The sequence below is a fragment of the Carassius carassius genome, chromosome 7, assembly GCF_963082965.1.
Source record: "Carassius carassius chromosome 7, fCarCar2.1, whole genome shotgun sequence".
Classification (NCBI taxonomy): domain Eukaryota; kingdom Metazoa; phylum Chordata; class Actinopteri; order Cypriniformes; family Cyprinidae; genus Carassius; species Carassius carassius.
In genome coordinates, this window is record NC_081761.1 from 20833286 (window position 1) to 20851688 (window position 18403).

General features: G+C 38.2%; 1 protein-coding gene across 2 annotated transcripts in view; it reads right to left on the bottom strand.

Annotated features, from left to right (window-relative positions):
• Nucleotides 1-18403, bottom strand: part of marchf4a (membrane-associated ring finger (C3HC4) 4a) — a 60434-nt gene that overhangs the window by 15528 nt on the left and 26503 nt on the right. For both annotated transcript variants that reach the window (XM_059554151.1, XM_059554152.1), the window contains one exon: nt 3429-3584. In XM_059554151.1, the coding sequence (XP_059410134.1) occupies nt 3429-3584 (156 nt within the window). The remainder of the gene's footprint in view (nt 1-3428; nt 3585-18403) is intronic.

Below are 18403 nucleotides of genomic sequence, written 5' to 3' on the forward strand. Positions count from 1 at the left end.
GCTGGCTCGTGGTGCCTCGCTGACATATATTTGTAGAGCCCGCAGCTGGGCGACCCCTAACACGTTCGCTAGGTTCTATAGCCTTCGTGTAGAGCCGGTATCCTCCTGTGTTCTCACCTCAAACGGGTAGTGGCACTGAGAGGCCCCAGTTAGTGTCGGCTTGCTTAAACTGCTCCAGAGTGTCCGTACTGTAGACCCTGTTGAGATCCTCCATCACCCTAAGCAGCTGGATGCGGCGGAACGTCCGGCGCCAGGCCTTCATGATGTATCCGTGAGAACCATGGAAGGGTGGGTTCCATATTGAGACCTAAGCGGTACTCGTATGTGTATAGTCCACGGTATAGCCTTATAGCCCGTGTTTTCCCGGCAGACTTCTGCCTTCCCAAGAGGGTTTTTAATCACCTCAAATTTCTCTGTATACTCCTAAACGGGACCTCCTTCCGGAAGGATGGGGCTTCCGCAGCGTCCCGGTTCCAAGCGGACCGGGTACATTTTCCCAGTGTTATCCAATCTCACCCAGTGAGGTAGTGCTTTGACAACGGTGAGTGGAGCTACTTGTTCTGAGCCCCGGCCTACACCTAATAGGGGCGTAGGTGGCTCGCACAAGGCACTGGAAGGGGCAGCACCCATGGCGCTTTGATAGGGATCCCATATTCGTTGGTCACCATTCCCTCCTTCAGGTAACGAGGGTTACCATACGTAACCGAGACGTTCCCTTTCAGTCAGTCATTCTCGACGCCACGTCCCGTCGCCATGGTTGCTGTACCGCCGCTGAGCTGCCGGGTCCCCGGCTCGGCTCCTTAGCGAAAAACTGGAATGCATTGCACCTGCTGCCTTCTTGTACTCAGGCAGTGATCAGCGGCAGCTGGATGCAATAATTGCATGCCAATGTGCATTGGCTCATTTAGTTTACACTCGAAGTAGATTGGTCTATCGAAGCGATATCCCATCTTCGTCGGTCACCAACGTGGCGTCTCCGTTCCCTCCTTCAGGGAACGAGGGTTACCTTACGTAACCGAGACGTTTTTCATGTAGACACTATTCTAGCTGTCACTTGATCTTGGTATAGAATGACAGATCTTATCATAGGCAAATCAAACGGAGAAAAGCACGACTAAACAATTCAACCACAAATGGCAATATACAGACCAACGTTGTGTGATTCACCTTTAAAATAACTAAAAACAAAGAAAAAATTGCCTATTTATCATCTGAAGGTTAGATCAAAAGAAAATAAAAAAGACAGAAAGTAAAATCAGTGAGAGCAGAAGCTTTAAACTCAGAGAAGCATATAAATCTCTTCATCTAACACAGAAAGGAATAAGATTAACACACTGCTACTGCTCTCAGTATTGTGGTAGTACAATGGCACAGTGATCCGATGGCTAGATCATGGTGCTGAATGACTGCCATATTCATATCTCATACATGGTAACCCAAGATGCACTACATGGCCAAAGTTTGTGAACATAGTTTTCTAATTCAGTCAAACATACAGTCATGTAATATCCCAGAAATGGGAGATACTATTTTCTTTCCCAACATAACAGTGCTCTCTGCACAATGCAGGATCCATGAGGAAATTATTTACTGACTCTAGTATAGAAAGACTTGGCTGGACTTCACAAAACACCAACCTGAAATTCACTGAACACCTTTGGGATGACTGCGAGCCAGGCCCAATCGTATAAAATCAGTGTCTGACCTCAATAATGCTCTGGTGTTTGAGCGAGAGCAGTGTTCCCTGCAGCCGTGTTTCACCGCCGAGCCTTGCCAGAAGAGTGGAATAGAGGACTGATGGCTTATTAATTCCCCCTTTTTTAAAAATGAATTGCATGGTTTTGCAAAACAAACACATGTGGGTGTCATGTTCAGGTGTCCACACACTTTTGGCCATGCAGTGTACTTTAAAGAATACCAATGGTGGACAGAAATGAAACCAGTGCTCACCACCAATTCATACGTATTTTACGAGGTGTCCAATTTGTACAAATTTGTACAACCACACTCATATGATTTTGTACCATTTGTCTAGACCTCAGTGGGTACGTTTAGGGGCACAACGCAATGAGTAAAAAGACAGGATAAGGGCGTGTTTTTTGAAAAGAAAAAGTTGACAAGAGCGCTTTTTTAGTACAATAAAAAGCTTGCAGCGTTTTGGTTACAAATTGCAGCCGAGGGTATCTTTTGTTGCTGTAACAACAGCTGCAATGAAAGCCTAGCTGTGTGCTCCAGAAATGTCGGCTTTTGAAGTTAACATTGGCTTTTGAAGTTATCGGGGAGGGTAAAGTCAGTTCACAACAACGTTTGTGGAAGCACAACATTATATGGGGAAGGAAACTGTATGGTGCTTTCAACAATTTTGTCCAGGAGCTGTGGTTGGATGAATGCAAAATTTTTACAAAATATTTCTATTTCAGATAAATGCGGTTCTTCTGAACTTTCTATTCATCAAAGAACCCTGAAAAAAATCTACTCAGCTGTTTTCAACATTATCATAATAAATGTTTTATTTTTTTTATTTTTTGAGCCACAAATCAGAATATCAGAATTTGTTTGACTGGAGTAATGATGCAACAAAAATCAGCTTTAAAATCTCAATAAATTACATTTTGAAATATATTAAAATAAAAAACATTTATTTTAAATAGACTGATAAAAAAAAAAAAAAAAAAAAAAATATATATATATATATATATATATATATGTTGGTGCGTCCCCCGCGTAATCTACGCCCCTGATGGAAACGACTTGCCAGTCGCTTGTCATTAGTCAGCTGTCAAAAAGGCGTTTGACGTAGGGCTTTTTTTTTCAGAATAGTTTTACTTTTTTCAACTTGAAAAGATGCTGTGAGCTGCAGAAAAAGACCCCGGTGGTGGCGTTTTAAATAGCACTCAGGATTTTTTTGAAAATTTTGATTATAATGTAAAACAGACGCTGGCTGCTTCAAAAAAGATGGCAAATGTCAACATAGCCTAAGTCATTATAATCAGTAATTATGTCCCCACTGGATGCAACAAATGCCTCGTTTGTAATGGGATTTATTGTTTGTCTTGTCGTGCCAGTGTTCTGATCCAGACACGCACATCACAGTATAGCAAGGGGCATAATATTTCTGTTACACGTTTGAGGTATGCAGTCAATTACAATGCACTGGATAGCTGGCCAATCAGCGCACACCTCGCTTTTTCAGATCGATGAGCTTTGTAAAAATATTGTTGCTTTATTGGAAAGTCGGGGCATGGAGGAGAGACAATAATGTACATTATATGGGAAATAAATAATGTGTTTTTTGAACCTTAAACCGCATAAACACATTGTATTACACCAAATACACAAAATAATGTTCTCTTTAGCAACGTCATATGACCCCTCTAACACATACTTTTGTACTAAATCCACATAAGCCCAGGCAGGCAGTGATGTACCTGTAGCGGGTTCTTGGTGCTGATGGCGATGACCTGGTATTTGTAGTAGCAGAGTTCACAGCTCCAGGATCCTCTCTCACTAATCCACTTAATAAGACAGGGCTCATGAGTACAGCGAACAGAACCACTACAGCGACACGGACTCAGCAGCTCTCCCTGCAAGACACAACACATGCTTCTATTAGCAGAAGCTAATCTCCCCCGAAATAATCCCGAAACCACTGTACATAAACACCCGGCTCAATGATAAATTAGATAAGATATAACAATTACTTACTATCTGAATAAATGTGAGTGTATGAATACTTGTTTCCACCATGGGATTAAGGCAAAATGTTAGTTCCAATTTTTTATGCAATTTTGCAAAAAAGGTCAAAATGTAAACTAGATATAAACTTGCAATTCTGATAAAAAAGTCAGATTTCCAAGATATAAACTCAGAATTCAGACTTTTTCTTACAGTATTTAATTTTTTTCTCTAAATTCTAAATTTAAATATTGCAATTCAGAAGATTTTAATTTCATGCTCACTTAAAGATATTGAAGCTTGTTCCCACCACAGAATAAAAAAGGGAATTGCAACTTTTCATCTCACAGTTCCTTTTCTTAAAATTGCATGTTTATATCTCATAGTTCTTAATTCATGTCTTGCATTTCTGACTTTTTGTCTTTTTGTAAGAAAAAATGATTGAATTATAATAAAGAAGTCACAATTTTAAATTTTTCAAAAAAAAATAAATAAATAAAATAAATAAATATATTTTTTAATGAAAGATTCCATATATTTAAGTCAGGATTAAATGAAAATTTTCTACATGATTGTTATTGATCTTGTGCATATATATTTTTTTAGGGCCCGAGCACCGCGGTGCGACCTTGTCATTTTTAATGCTGACATATGCAGGACTTAAGACTATATTACATTTTTGGATAGTCAATGTCATTTTTGACATTTCACAACCTAAGCTATCCTTGCATTTTCACAACAAAAAAGGTCAAATTGTCTGATATTTCCTGGCAAGTTTTTCAAATACGCAGTGTAGCAGTTCCAACATCTTTATTATTATGGCAGGACAGTATTGTATCATCGTAACATTATGCCCCCCCAAAAATATCAAAATGAATTTTAATTGAGACTTCAAAAACATGCTCATCATAGAAGAGGTATGCTGAAGCCATTTTATGTATGAATTGTATTATTAATGTATTTTTATACAAATTAATAGCTCCAGTCCAAAACATGAGTGTCGCATCATTGACCCATCCATTAGTTGTACAAATTATTAATGAGGACCACTTAAGAGTTACTTGGGACAAGCCCCAGTGACCTTCACAAAAGCTGTACCCATGGAACATTAATTTGGGAAATATGGTTTAACAGTGTTGCACATCTTGTTAAAAAACTGTGTCCAGTTTGACTTCAATACATAATAAAAACTCCAGATTCTCCTTTTCAGCAGCAAAGGGACATAATTTGATTGATTACTGCTTTGCAGTTCATGTGAATCATGCATAAACCGAGACAACAAACCCACTGCCTCAAAATCACACATATTACTGCAGTCTTAAACATTTCAAGTGCTGTATGTCAAAACATCTTCACAGAAGCCTCACAGCAGTATTTACAATGTTTCAAAACAGCACACGTTTCAAACGTTCCTCTTGTGAGATTTGTGTGGGTGACAAATGGTTGCCTAATCCAGCGTGTTTACTTTGAGCTCATTAAACCAGTTCGAAGTATCTATCTATCCGGTACTATTTACACAAAAGCGAACATTCGACATATCAAATTCATTGCTTTATAAATAGCAACAAGACACAATGACGGTATCTATCATTTGGCCTTACAAACACATATACATACACACCATAATGAGGGAAGATCAGATAAAAGAATCTGTTTGGTCCCTGGCAACAGTGTATTGGGACTTGCTCACTGATTGGAGTTCAGTCAAACTGATCCCTATGGCAATGATAAAAATTACCTTCCTGCGCTGATCAGATTCGCTCCACCGTCTTTTTTTGGATTGCTTCAGTTTAGCACCTTTATAAGGGGTACTGAATTTCCATCAGCATAAAGTATGAATTATTTACATACAGCGTTCTCAGAAGGAGATATTTAGGGAGAGATCGGGATGGCAACTCAAACTGCCTTCAAGTTAAGCATTGTAAGAAAACGTATATCACGACTTTGCCCTGTAGCTCTGATGAGCAGCACTAATGAGCATAGTTTCCAGCAATCGGCTTGATGTCCCTCACTGAACTGACACACTCATTTAGTTCTACATGCACAGGGTTATGTCCAACTCTTTACCATGACGCTCATTGACAAACTGCTGAAAACACAGTCCCGATTTGGCTCACATTCAAGCAGCTCCAGGTACAAACTGCTGCAGTTTACAGTTTTACTCTTAATGACACAAATCAAGTGGGAAAATAAATCTTATAAATTTTGTGTTGTATGGGTTTTGAACATGTAAAATATAGTTGTAAAAGTTAAATAATTTGGGATTTTAATGCATAGCTTTTTTAAGTGAGCATGGTACAAGGTTCAACTTCTAAATGTAACTTGAATACACTGTAAGTGACAAAGGGCCGTTTTACTAAACAGGGCAAAGTAGTACAATAGTGCAATTCCAAAAGAGCGCCATTGGGTTTGAAATTTTTTTGGGGTAATTTACTGACAATGCACAAATTAAAGAACACAGATGCAACATCTCATTTCCATAATGACCACAATCTACCAAGCGCTGCGCAAATTAGTGAAAGGATATGTAATGTGTTCCTCTGACATTCTAAATAAATTAATACTGCACATGTGGTAAAAAATTATCTTCCTTCTACCACGCGCTTTCTGTTCACTGTGGTACCTCCTCCTAGCAACATTTCAAGTGAAAAATCATTTAAGACATGTAAGGTCAGGTGCAAAAATAACTGTGTCCATGCCTGTCCAGCGCTAATTCTTCATTGCATTTCTTTTGGTAATCCCTAACCCTACTATTTTAATGCCATAAGACAGTTTGCACTGGGCTGTTAGTAAATCTATCCTTAAATGCATCAGCAAATGCTGTTGTGTCTTCTGAGGATAAATCTTGGATTCATCATTACATTTAACATCTAGGTAGGGATACATGACCCCACTCTTGTGAGTGTATGTGTTTCACTTCCCATTCTCATTTTAAAAACTGCGCTCTCCGGAGGTCAAATTTGTTGGCTGCATACATCAAAGTCGCTTCATTTGAAATAAGTAACAATTATATTCCAAAGTAAGAAAGAAATTATAATAATTTACTCCTCACAAGGAATAGCATTAAGTTTTATAATGGTTATTTTTCTGAAATTAGACGTCCTCAATGACATATGCAACCAACACATGCTACCTCTGGAGGGCGCAGCCTTTGAAATGAGACAGCTATTATTTTCAAGAAAACAAAACTCGCTTATAGCTCTACAGTTTCCCTTGAAAGGTGCAGAAATACCTAGCAGAAAGTCTATTATTTTTATGACTCTCCAGTTGATTTAGATGAAATTGCTGTGCTGCTCGATACATCAGAGAACTCAGCGGTGAGTTCAACAGCATGCTGAGGTCATCAATTAGCAATCTGTGGTCCAGATCCAGACTGGAGTGAGCGTGTTCAAGACTTGTCTGGCAAAAGTTCAGATACACTAGTTTTCTCAAATTCATTTAGGCCTACATATTTGATTGCATCTTAATCAAATGTGCATATGCAAGTAATTTAGCTGTAGACAAATACTCAGACAAAAATGAGATGAGACAGCAGTTTGCCAGCTCCTGTGGACAAGGACAAAGTGTCATTCAAAAAAAGAGAAACTGGATTACTTGTGAATTACTGTGATGCTTTTATCATCTGTTTGTTTTATCATCTAGCGGCATCCATTCACAGCAACAGATCCATTGGTGAGCAAGTGATGTAATGATACATTTCCATGAAGAAACAAACTCATCTACATCTCGGATGGCCTAAGGGTGACTACATTTTTCCAATTTAAATTTTTTGGGTGAACTATTCCTTTAACAAGTTATAAAGAAATAGTTAAAATGGAATAATTCATCCAGATATTTTGGTTCCTATGCAAGTTTTCTGGCCCCTGCAGGAAACCTGTTGAAGAGCCTGGTGTCTAAGGTCATATCAGTATTTCTGCAGACCTCTTTATAAAAACCAGACTGTTTTCCAGTCTAGACTTGGGCCAGACTATTCAATTCTGGTGTAAATGTAAAGAGGCTCTGTTCAAAACATGTGTGTCTTTGTGTTCTCCCAGATTGACCTTTATCTTAAAAGTGCATTTTACAGTCCATTTAGGTGGTTACAGAAACAAAAGGGAACATAGCAAAAGTTTTCTGTACTTTCAGAGCTTTGAATAAACTTGCATTTATAAAATAAATAAATAAATACATAAAATACTGATTTGTTGAACGAATTTTTATCTTGTCTCACTATTTCATTATTTTATTGTCCCTGCAGTCAATTGCTCACAACTCATTGTGATTTTGGTCAGTGGATCTTGTTTCAGGAACCAGATATAACACTGACAAGTGCTGATACAACACAAAAAACAGCAGGACAGGCCAAAGTCTATAAGATAAACTGGCATTTTTTTTTACTATTATTTTTGTGACTTTCGTGACTTTTTTGTGAATTTTAGAATTTGACATCCCATGCTCTTTGATGTCAACATGTAAAGCGTTTTCTCTTTTACCTCCAGTTAATGAAACTATTTATTTTGCCATCCTGTGTCATCTTTACCTTGCATTTTATTATTCGCCTGTAGCATTACTATTGCTTTTTTTCACTGCTGTCTGCATCAGAACAGACCTACAACACATTTCTGGGTTACAACACACTAGTGCTTATCAGCTGGTTTCAGGTTATCATTCATGGATATGAAAACCACATCCGGTTTTGGAGAGGACGCTGGCGCTGCTGTTTGTTAGGTTGCCGCTTCTCCTGCCGTATTTTATTTTTATTTTATATTTTATTTAAATTTTTTACTGAGTTTTATCTGGCTGGTTTATACTTATGCGTCTGTACCAGTCTTTCATAGTATTTGTTCTGGTCTGTCTGCTGTACGCTGATCATATCTGACGCCGTATTCCCCTGGTACTGTCCCTGCTATCTGTTCGTCGCCTGCTGTTGTCTTTGTGAATCAGCGCTTGGCAGAGGACTTAACCTTTGGACATCACAATGCTGCGGTACTCTCTATCTGAACTTTTATCTCTGGACCACCTAGGCCGCCCAAATTATAGTGTTTTAAAATCTCTGCGCTCTTCTCACCTCCTCCGTCGGCATGGCCACCTTCATAGAGGCTCACGTCAGAGTCGTTTTATTGGCGATGCTGGAGTTTCAGTGTTTTGGTCGAACTGTAGCCGTGTGCTGCGTTGTGCTACTGTACCTCGAGGAATCTGTTATGGAAATCTAAGCTATCCAGAGTCTATTTCTCAAAACACTGTGGTGAATGTGCTCTGCAGCAATATGCGAATTGCTCATTTAAACATGAGGTCAATAAACAACAAAACGTCACTCATCACTGATACTATTTTAGATAGATTTTAGAAAATCGACATTCTGTGTCTCAGTGAAACATGGCACAAAGAGAATGACTATCTTAATCTGAATATGTGTGCCCCACATGGATATAAATACACTGATGTGCCTCGCGCTTGTGGTAAAGGTGGTGGCTTGGCTGTGAGATTTGGACCTAATGTCTCAGTTAATGTTATTGATGCACCTAGTGTTTTATCATTTGAATGTCTGGCTTGTAAAATCAATGTTGTTTCCCCTGTTTCTTTAACTGCCATCACCACAGTTGAGTTAGTTGATACATTGCCTTTATATCCCCCAATTACTGTTTTTTCGAATTTTGACATGATTGGCGTTGACTTCATTACAAGTACAGTTAAGTCCATGAATTCAACCAACAGTATTTTAGATCCTTGCTCAGTTATTAAGAACTGCCTAGCATCAATCTGCCCTCATATGCTTAATATTCTGAATTTATCTTTGAGCTCTGGAATTATTCCTCCAGAATTAAAAATAGCTGCTATTACACCAGTCCCTAAGAAGCCTGGTTCTGATGTCTCTGATCTGTCTAACTATAGGCCTATTTCAAACCTTCCATTTCTGGCTAAACTTCTGGAGCGTGCTGTGGCTTCTTAGCTAAATTATTACCTAGCACAAAACAGTCTTCTTGAACCTTTTCAATCTGGGTTCAGAAAAGGGCATAGCACTGAGACCGCCTTAGTGAGGGTCGTAAATGACCTTCTTACCGTAGCAGATTCTGGTGTATGCAGTATTTTGGTATTACTACACTCTAAAAAACGCTGGGTTGTTTTTCCAACCCAAATGCTGGGTTGAGGCCGCTGGATAGGATTTTGGGATGTTTTAACCCAAGTTTGGGTTGAAAATTGTTCTTCGTTTTAACCCAGCGGGACTGGGTTGAGAATGCGGACGTGAAGGAGAGCACGCACGTCACGTCAAGATCATATGTCTCCAGTACGAGCAGCCGCCATTTTCTCAGCGTGAAAGAAGCGAGAAGCGAGTGAAAGACTATGGTAAGTAAATATTCAAAATGTAAAGTTATCATTTATTGTTTACCCGGTTGTATGAAAGGCGGAAGGTTTTATGAAAGGCGGAAACAAAGAAGCTTAACTTTATATTGCAAAAAAAAAAAAAATACGGACGCGGTTTTCGCCTCAGACAGGGAGGTCCTAACGGCATCATTTAACGTTACTGAACGGAAGAGGTAATTTTAATATAACATCAGTGAATGTATTTTGTCATATTTACATAAGATTTTACATTATCTGTACTTTTTGAGGCGTCAATAGACGGTTATGGTCACGGTTACACTCATGTTAATTTGTCTTTTTTTTCACGGTTAAACTGAATGTATGTTTGTCTCCTAAAGGAAACGGCATTGTGTAGTAAAGACTAGCATAATTATTTTGAGGCTGTTGAAGTGGTAACTGTTAAAAGTATGTTTTACATGTAATATTTCAGACTTGTCCAGCTCGTGTCTTCATTGTGTCAGCGCTGTGCGCCGAGAGTTAGACACAGAAGCTGTTTGTGTGAGAGTCTCAGACTGTGAGGAGGAGGATGTGTTCTTCTGAAGAGAGGGACAGACGGGTTTAAGAAGAGTAAACTTCAGAATAACAACGTTATATTTATTTTTACTAAGACTAAAATAATGTTTGTTTTTGTATGTTGAAATCCAGAGACAAGATAACTTCATTCTTTTGAGACTGATGTTAGTTATTTATTTTTTTGAAAATTCATGTTTCTGTTGTGTCCTCCCTGTTTAATTCACATTTTGATGCAACAACAGTGTGATCACATGTTCATATTTTATTGAAACCATTGATAACCCTCTTTGCAGAACTCAAACTAACTGGAGTTAAGGACACAGAAGTCTGCTTGTGTGAAGAGGTGGTTTTCTCAGCTTCTTCAGAAGACAGGGAAAGATAGTTTAAGGCAAGTAAAATTAATAATTTCATGTTATCAGTTGTTGTTGTTTTTTACTAATAGTAAAATAATGTTTGTTTTTTGTTTTTGTAGATGTTAAAAGCCAGAGACATGGGAGAGCATCATTCTTTTGAGATTTTATTTAAGTTATTTTTAGAAAATAAATGTTTCTGTTGTCTCCTGCCGGTTTACTTCACATTTTGATGCAACAACAGTGTGATTACGTGCTCATTTCATTAAAACCATTGATGTCTGTGTTTTTCATTGCAGAACTCAAACCAACTTTGGAGTTGTCTTGTCTGATTTGGAGAGTCATCATTCTTGGTCTTCCCTCTTAAAGGTAAATTTCACACACAAAATCATTTACATGCCCTCATGCCATTCCAAACCTATAAGACTTGAATATATTGAAATGAATATATTTTTAATTTTCTCATAATTTTGTTAATCCATTTATAGTCTAGATAATCAGTGTTTTAAAGCCTCATAAATAGAGTTATTGTAGAAGTAATTCATTCCGTTATTTATATATAAATACATCTTAAATTATATGATAGCAAACATGTATGTTCCAAATAAAATACTGGTCTCCCAGACTAGCAATGGAGGACACAAATTAAGAGAATATTAAATATATTCATTTGTTTTCCAAAAATGAGCAGAGTTTGTGTGGGTCTGGAACAACATGAGGGAGAGTAAATTATGACCATTTTCATTATTTGGTGAACTAACCGTTTGAAGAGCAGCCACCTAGGCACATGAAAATTTTGTGAGGTATGTGAATTAGGGGTGTGCACGGATAGTCGAACATGCGAATATTCGTTCTGCTCTAATTATTCGATAAGTAAAAATACTATTCGAATTTCGCAAAAAAAAAAAAAAAAAATTTCACAATAAAACTCAATTTGGTCACTTTCTGTGATTCTCCACGGCATATTTGAAGATGTATGCAAGCAAAAAATAATTAATGAAAAAGGGGCTGTTCACATATCGCGCCTAAAAACGCGTGGAAACCGCTAGGCGCGCCATTTTCTCCTTCTTTCCAAGGCGCTCGGGCAGAAGCGCTCCTGGGGCGTCTGCCAATGACGTGCTCTCTCCATGAAGACGCAGAAATTTCAGCAAAGGATAAATGGATTTGCAGCACAAAAAATCGCTTTTAGTAGCACTGCTACTAAATTTATTTCAAAATGGCAATCCATATACAGCTATGATCAGCTGTTCCATCATCTTGGCTGAGCTTTCAACGTTGTTACAGGAAAGGATGAAGCTGAAAGTTTAGTTCTTGTCACATGACCTGCGGTGCGCTTGCGGCATTCAGAAAAGTTGAGATGTTTTTAACTCGATGCGGTGTGGACGCGTCTGGAAAAAACGGGCGCATCGCACCGCGAGCGCAGCGCGACCGCGTCGCTTCCATTATGAGCGCGCATAACGCGCGCCTACATAGGAAATAACGAACTTGAGCGCGCAAAAGACGCGATAAGTGAACGGCCCCTAAGAACTGCGGTCTTCTACAGTACTTCAAATATGGTGTGCAGAATCATAGAAACTGACAGAATTCAAGAACATTGTTGCGGCATCTCTCAAGCAACGAATAAACACCGCTAACTTGGAGAATGCAGTGAAAACTCCTCTTCTCCCGTCTGCCCTAGACCCTCGGCACAAACATCTCAGGTTTCTCGATGAAAACATGAGAGAAGTAAGAAAAAAAACTTTTTTGAACATTATCAGAACCTTTTCCTTGATGTGAATGGTGCGGATGCAGTCGCCGTCACCAACGATGAAGAGGCTACAATGCCCACTCGTCAGAAAAGGCTGAGCCAGTTCTTCAGCGATGATTACAGAGAGTCCAGCTGAGACGAGTGGGAACAGTTCTTGCTGGAGCCATGTATTCCACCAGATGAGGATTCAGTGGTGAAACGAAAACACGAAGCGCTTCACAAAACTTAGTCTCTTAGCACACCGTTATTTGTGAGTCCCGACAACATCTGTGCCGTCAGAGCGCGTTTTCTCCGTGGCCGGCCTTATTGTTAACAGACTAAGGAGCCGACTTTCCCCCGATCATGTTTACATGCCCGTATTTCTTAACAAGAACATGTAAAACAATAGAAAAAAAAGCAAAAAAGAAGTTTCAAAGTTAAGTGTAGGCTACGTTCTACAATAGCCTAATTGCTGCAGGCTGCTTTACGTTTTTTCTTTGTTCACTTTTTTTTTGCTTTTAATCTACTTTTGTTTGCTTGCACGCATTGTTAAAGGTTTTCAGCTACAAAACACGATGTGTGATGTTCAAGCTTATTGTGTGTAAGCTTGTTCAAAATGACGGAAACAATAAATGTTGCTGAAAAATAACGTCTGTTTCATTAATCTTAATTGAAATAAACGAATATTCGAATATTCATTTTTTGTGAGCTCAAATATTCGAATGTGATATTTGCGGAAAACGCCCATCCCTAAATGTGAATGTCATGTCTGTTTTAATGTTTCAGTAAAGAAGCTTTCTGAAAGCAGTATATTTATTCAAACAATATTATGTGCCCTCACACTAGTGCTGCCATTATAGCATTCTGGAGCGCTGTGGTAGACCGAGACATTAAACAACCTCACAAAGTGTTGAAACTTTAACACAGATTATTTACCTATCCTTACAGATGTGAATACACCTCTACCTGAAAATGGATGGTTTAATAAAATGTTTTATTTTTTCAAATGTGTCTCTTTTTCTAGGCCACTGATGAAGAACAGGCAGTGACTGGATGAATGCTGGTCAAAGAAGAGAACATCCTTTCCCCTAAACTGATGCAGCAGTGGTTTTAAAGGAGGACACTGCCCTGGATGATGTAGAAGATGTCACATGCTGTGCTGATGGGACTTCTTCATGACTACATCAATCATGCTAAAGAGATCATGAAAAATTTACTGTGATGCTTTGATCTGTATTCATGGACTATGAAACAAACTGTAAGTGTATAATTTCTAAAAACAATGTTAAATGCTTTTTCTGTGTTTAGTAGAAGAGTTTACACTCTGTCATTCATACACACGCTCACATTCTTACACACACACACACACACACACACACACACACACACACACACACACACACACACACACACACACACACACACGTCTGTTAAATGTTATAATATCAGAGTTAATGTTGTGATTTATTTGTGTACTGTCATGCCAGAATAGTTGGTAAAGAACCTAACTAATTGTACATTTATTGTATAATAGTGTTTTCGTATATTTTTATACAATATATACAATTGAACAAAGTCCAATTTGATCTTAAGTTATATTCAACGAATGTTCAATGCTTTATGAACTGTAGCTGTTAATGCCATCCTTTTCTGCATTTCTTCTTACATGTTACTTTTTGACTTTACTCTTGTTTTTAATAAATATTTTCCTTTTGATAATTATTATTTGTGTGTAAAAGTGATATTTAAAATGAACATTATTTGTAGGTTTAATGCCTAGCTCAATTTGGGTTCATTTTAACATAGCATGCATTGTTTCCCACATCCTTACACTCAATTAATTGGTGGCGGCACTCTGAGAGTTAATTTTCTGCCAGCAGGAGGCGCTAAGCGGGAGAGGTAGGTTTCTCCGGTAACGGCTGCAAAGCGGTACTGAGCTCACAAACGCTGCCTCATCAAGTATTACATGCGAAATGAAATTGAACATTTTCTAAATATAGTAGTTTTTCTTCTGAAATACAGTGATAAAAAACACCCGCTCTGGTTTTTGAAACCCCTGCAATGTAGTCATTTTAAACCATTAAAAAAAGCAACCCAGCAGGTTGGGTTAAACATGATAACCCAACTGGTTGGGTTAAAATAACCCAGCGTTGGGTTCGTCCCTTTTTGACCCAGCGCTGGGTTGCCAAAATAACCCAAATTGGGTTGTTTTCACCCAGCAGTTTTTAGAGTGTAGACCTCAGTGCTGCCTTCGACACTTTATGTCATTCCCTCTTGCTGGATAGGATGGAAAATTGGCTCGGTATTTCTGGGGTAGAACTCAGTTGGTGTCGGTCTTATTTAGCTAATCGTACACAGTTTGTAAGCATGGGTGTTTATAAGTCAGATACTGTGCTTGTGCGGCAGGGAGTTCCACAAGGTTCAGTGCTAGGTCCAATTTTATTTAATATTTACATTCTTCCACTTGGGCAGATCATCAGTAAATATAATCTTGGGTATCATTGTTATGCAGACGATACGCAGACTTACATCACTACAAATCCGGATGTGCACTGCTCATTAATAACATTGCATAGCTGTCTAGCAGAGATCAGCACATGGATGCAGAACAACTTCCTGAAGCTAAATGGCTCCAAAACGGAACTGATGCTGATTGGTACAGTGGTGGCTATTCGTAAGGCAGAGCAGGTTAGTCTGATTGTTGACTCTAGCAGGGTAACCCCCACTCAACAGATGCGAAATCTCGGTGTAATTTTTGATCCACAGTTGAGTTTTGAAGCACATATAAAAAAGGTCTCTAAAATTGCTTTTTACCATTTGAGAAACATTGCTCGACTTAGACAGTTTCTCTCCTTTTCTGTCACAGAAAGGCTTGTACATGCCTTTATCACAACTAGGCTAGACTATTGTAATGCCCTGTTCTCTGGCCTTCCAGTAAAATCACTAAACAGGTTACAGTACATTCAGAATTCTGCTGCTCGTGTGCTCACTCGTACATCTCCTCGTGAGCACATTACACCTGTCCTTTCACAGTTGCACTGGCTTCCCGTAAAGGAAAGAAATTATTTTAAAATTCTTATTTTAACATACAAGGCACTACATGGGATTGCTCCACAGTACTTATGTGATCTTATTAGCTCTCACACTCCATTGCGTTCTCTCCGTTCTGCAAATTCACTCCTATTACATCAGCCTTTGTGCAAGCTCAAGACCATGGGGGAAAGAGCCTTTTCCTTCAAAGCCCCCAAGCTATGGAATTTACTTCCTTCTACAATCAAAAATGCGTCTACGTTGGGACAATTCAAAGGGTTGATTAAGACACATTTGTTCAAGGCTGCTTTTTCTTAAATTGTTTTTATTCCTTTTGTTATTTCTGTATATTTTACTGTACGCGCTTTGGGTTTGAGAAAATCGCATTATAAATAAATATTTTTTTATTATTATTATATATTATGTATCATTATTATTATTATTATTATTATTTCTGCATAATAGTTGTTTTATTTACTCCCTCTGACAGCTGATGAAAATTTGAAATCTATTCATATTTGCAAATTTGAATCATCTTTTCTTAAGCTCCTGTACAGGCACATAATGGCATATAACACACACATGCATGCCCACACATGCTCACACATTCACTCACACATCACTTCCCTGCTCATACTGTAGCACCTACTGCAATTCAATGTGGCAAATGATCCAGGCATAATTTGACAAGAAAACTACAGAAAGCAGAACTACAGAGGCAAACTACCCACCTTTTATCTCACTCTACCATGCCACCATGTAGTTTTATCAGTGTATCAGAAAAAAATATTTCTTACATTTCAATATCAAAATCATTCAATATTAGTGAGGTCAATATTCATTTAATATTCATTAATTTAATATAAACAGCTGATGTGAAATGTCTAGTGCTTGGCCTCATGGAAGTCGATGGAAATGTTGAGTAAAATTTATAATTTTTCAATAATAATAAAATGACAATATATTGAAAACCAAAGTTACCCGTTTACCAAGAAATTATGGAGCACTTCATGCTTCCTTCTGCTGACCAGCTTTTTGAAGATGCTGTTTCATTTTCCAGCAGGATTTGGCACCTGCCCAAACTGCCAAAGGCACCAAAAGTTGGTTAAAGGACCATGGTGTTGGTGTGCTTGACTGGCAAGCAAACTCACCAGACCTGAACCCCATACAGAATCTATGGAGTATTGTCAAGAGCAAAATGAGAAACAAGAGATCAAAAAATGCAGATGAGCTGAAGGCCACTGTCAAAGAAACTTCGGCTTTCATACCACCTCAGCAGTGCCACTACTGATCACCTCCATGCCACACCGAATTGAGGCAGTATTTAAACCAAAAGGAGCCCCTACCAAGTATTGAGTACATGTACAGTAAATGAACATACTTTCCAGTGGGCCAACAATTCACTAAAATTTTTTTATTGGTCTTATGAAGTATTCTAATTTGTTGAGATAGTGAATTGGCTGTTTTTAAATGTGAGCCAAAATCATCACAATAAAAAAAAACAAAGACTTAAACTACTTCAGTCTGTGTGCACTGAATTTATTTAATACACAAGTTTCACAATTTGAGCTGAATTACTGAAATAAATTAACTTTTCCCCGACATTCTAATTTACTGAGATGCAACTGTATTCCATAGAGCCGTGTAATAACATGAATTAATGCTCATCTTCAGTTCTCTCTTCACAGCAGTTTAGTCAGTGTACGGTTTGAGTAAATGAATTACTCCAGGATATTGTTTTCATTTTAACTCAGATGGAGTGTCAGCCACGCTAAAAAAGTTAACAGCTTAAGTCATTTGTGGATTAATGCTTATTGGAGACGCAAACCATCTCAAACGATTCAGTTCGATTTGGTGAACCGGTTAAATCGAATGATTCGTTCGCGAACTAGACATCACTACACTGAAGTGTTGTGAACGCGCTCACAACAGACCCGGAATATAAGACAATGCTGAATAAAGTCGTAGTTTTTGTTATTTTTGGACCAACATGTATTTTCTATGCTTCAACTTCTAACTGACCCTCTGATGTCACATGGACTACTTTAAATTAATGTATGCATTTAACAGACGCTTTTATACAAAGCAACTTACATTGCATTCAGGCTAACAATTTTGTCCTAACATGTGTTCCCTGGGAATCGAACCCCCACCCTTGCACTTGCAATCGCAATGCTCTACCACTTGAGCTACAGGAACACTACTTTGATGATGTTTCTATTACCTTTCTGGACATGGACAGTATACTGTACATACATTTTCAAAGGAGGGACAGAGAGCTCTCGGACTAAATCTAAAATATCTTAAACTGTGTTCCGAAGATGAACGGAGGTCTTACGGTTTGGAACGACATGAGGGTGAGTCATTAATGAAATAATTTTCATGTTTGGATGAACTAACCCTTTAATGTAAAAATGCAATGAAATGTATTGGAAATTTGACGGTCTCGCAGTACATATGACATATGAATCCTACATATGAAATTATTCTAATACATTTTACTTTTTTATGTAGTTAATGTCTCTGAATTTATTTGACATTTTAACTTTTTGTGTAGTTTTGAGGGCTGGTCAGGATAATTTTAATAATTTGTTTAATAATTCATAATCATTTGACAGCCCAATGGACTGCAGTCCACATTTCCAAGTGCAACGTTGTCGTTGTCCATACTGGACAATAAAGAACCTTTAATCGAAAAAAGTGTGTTGGCACAGGTGCAATGGAATGTATTGGGAATATATTAAAGTAATAAACCTTCTGATCAAGT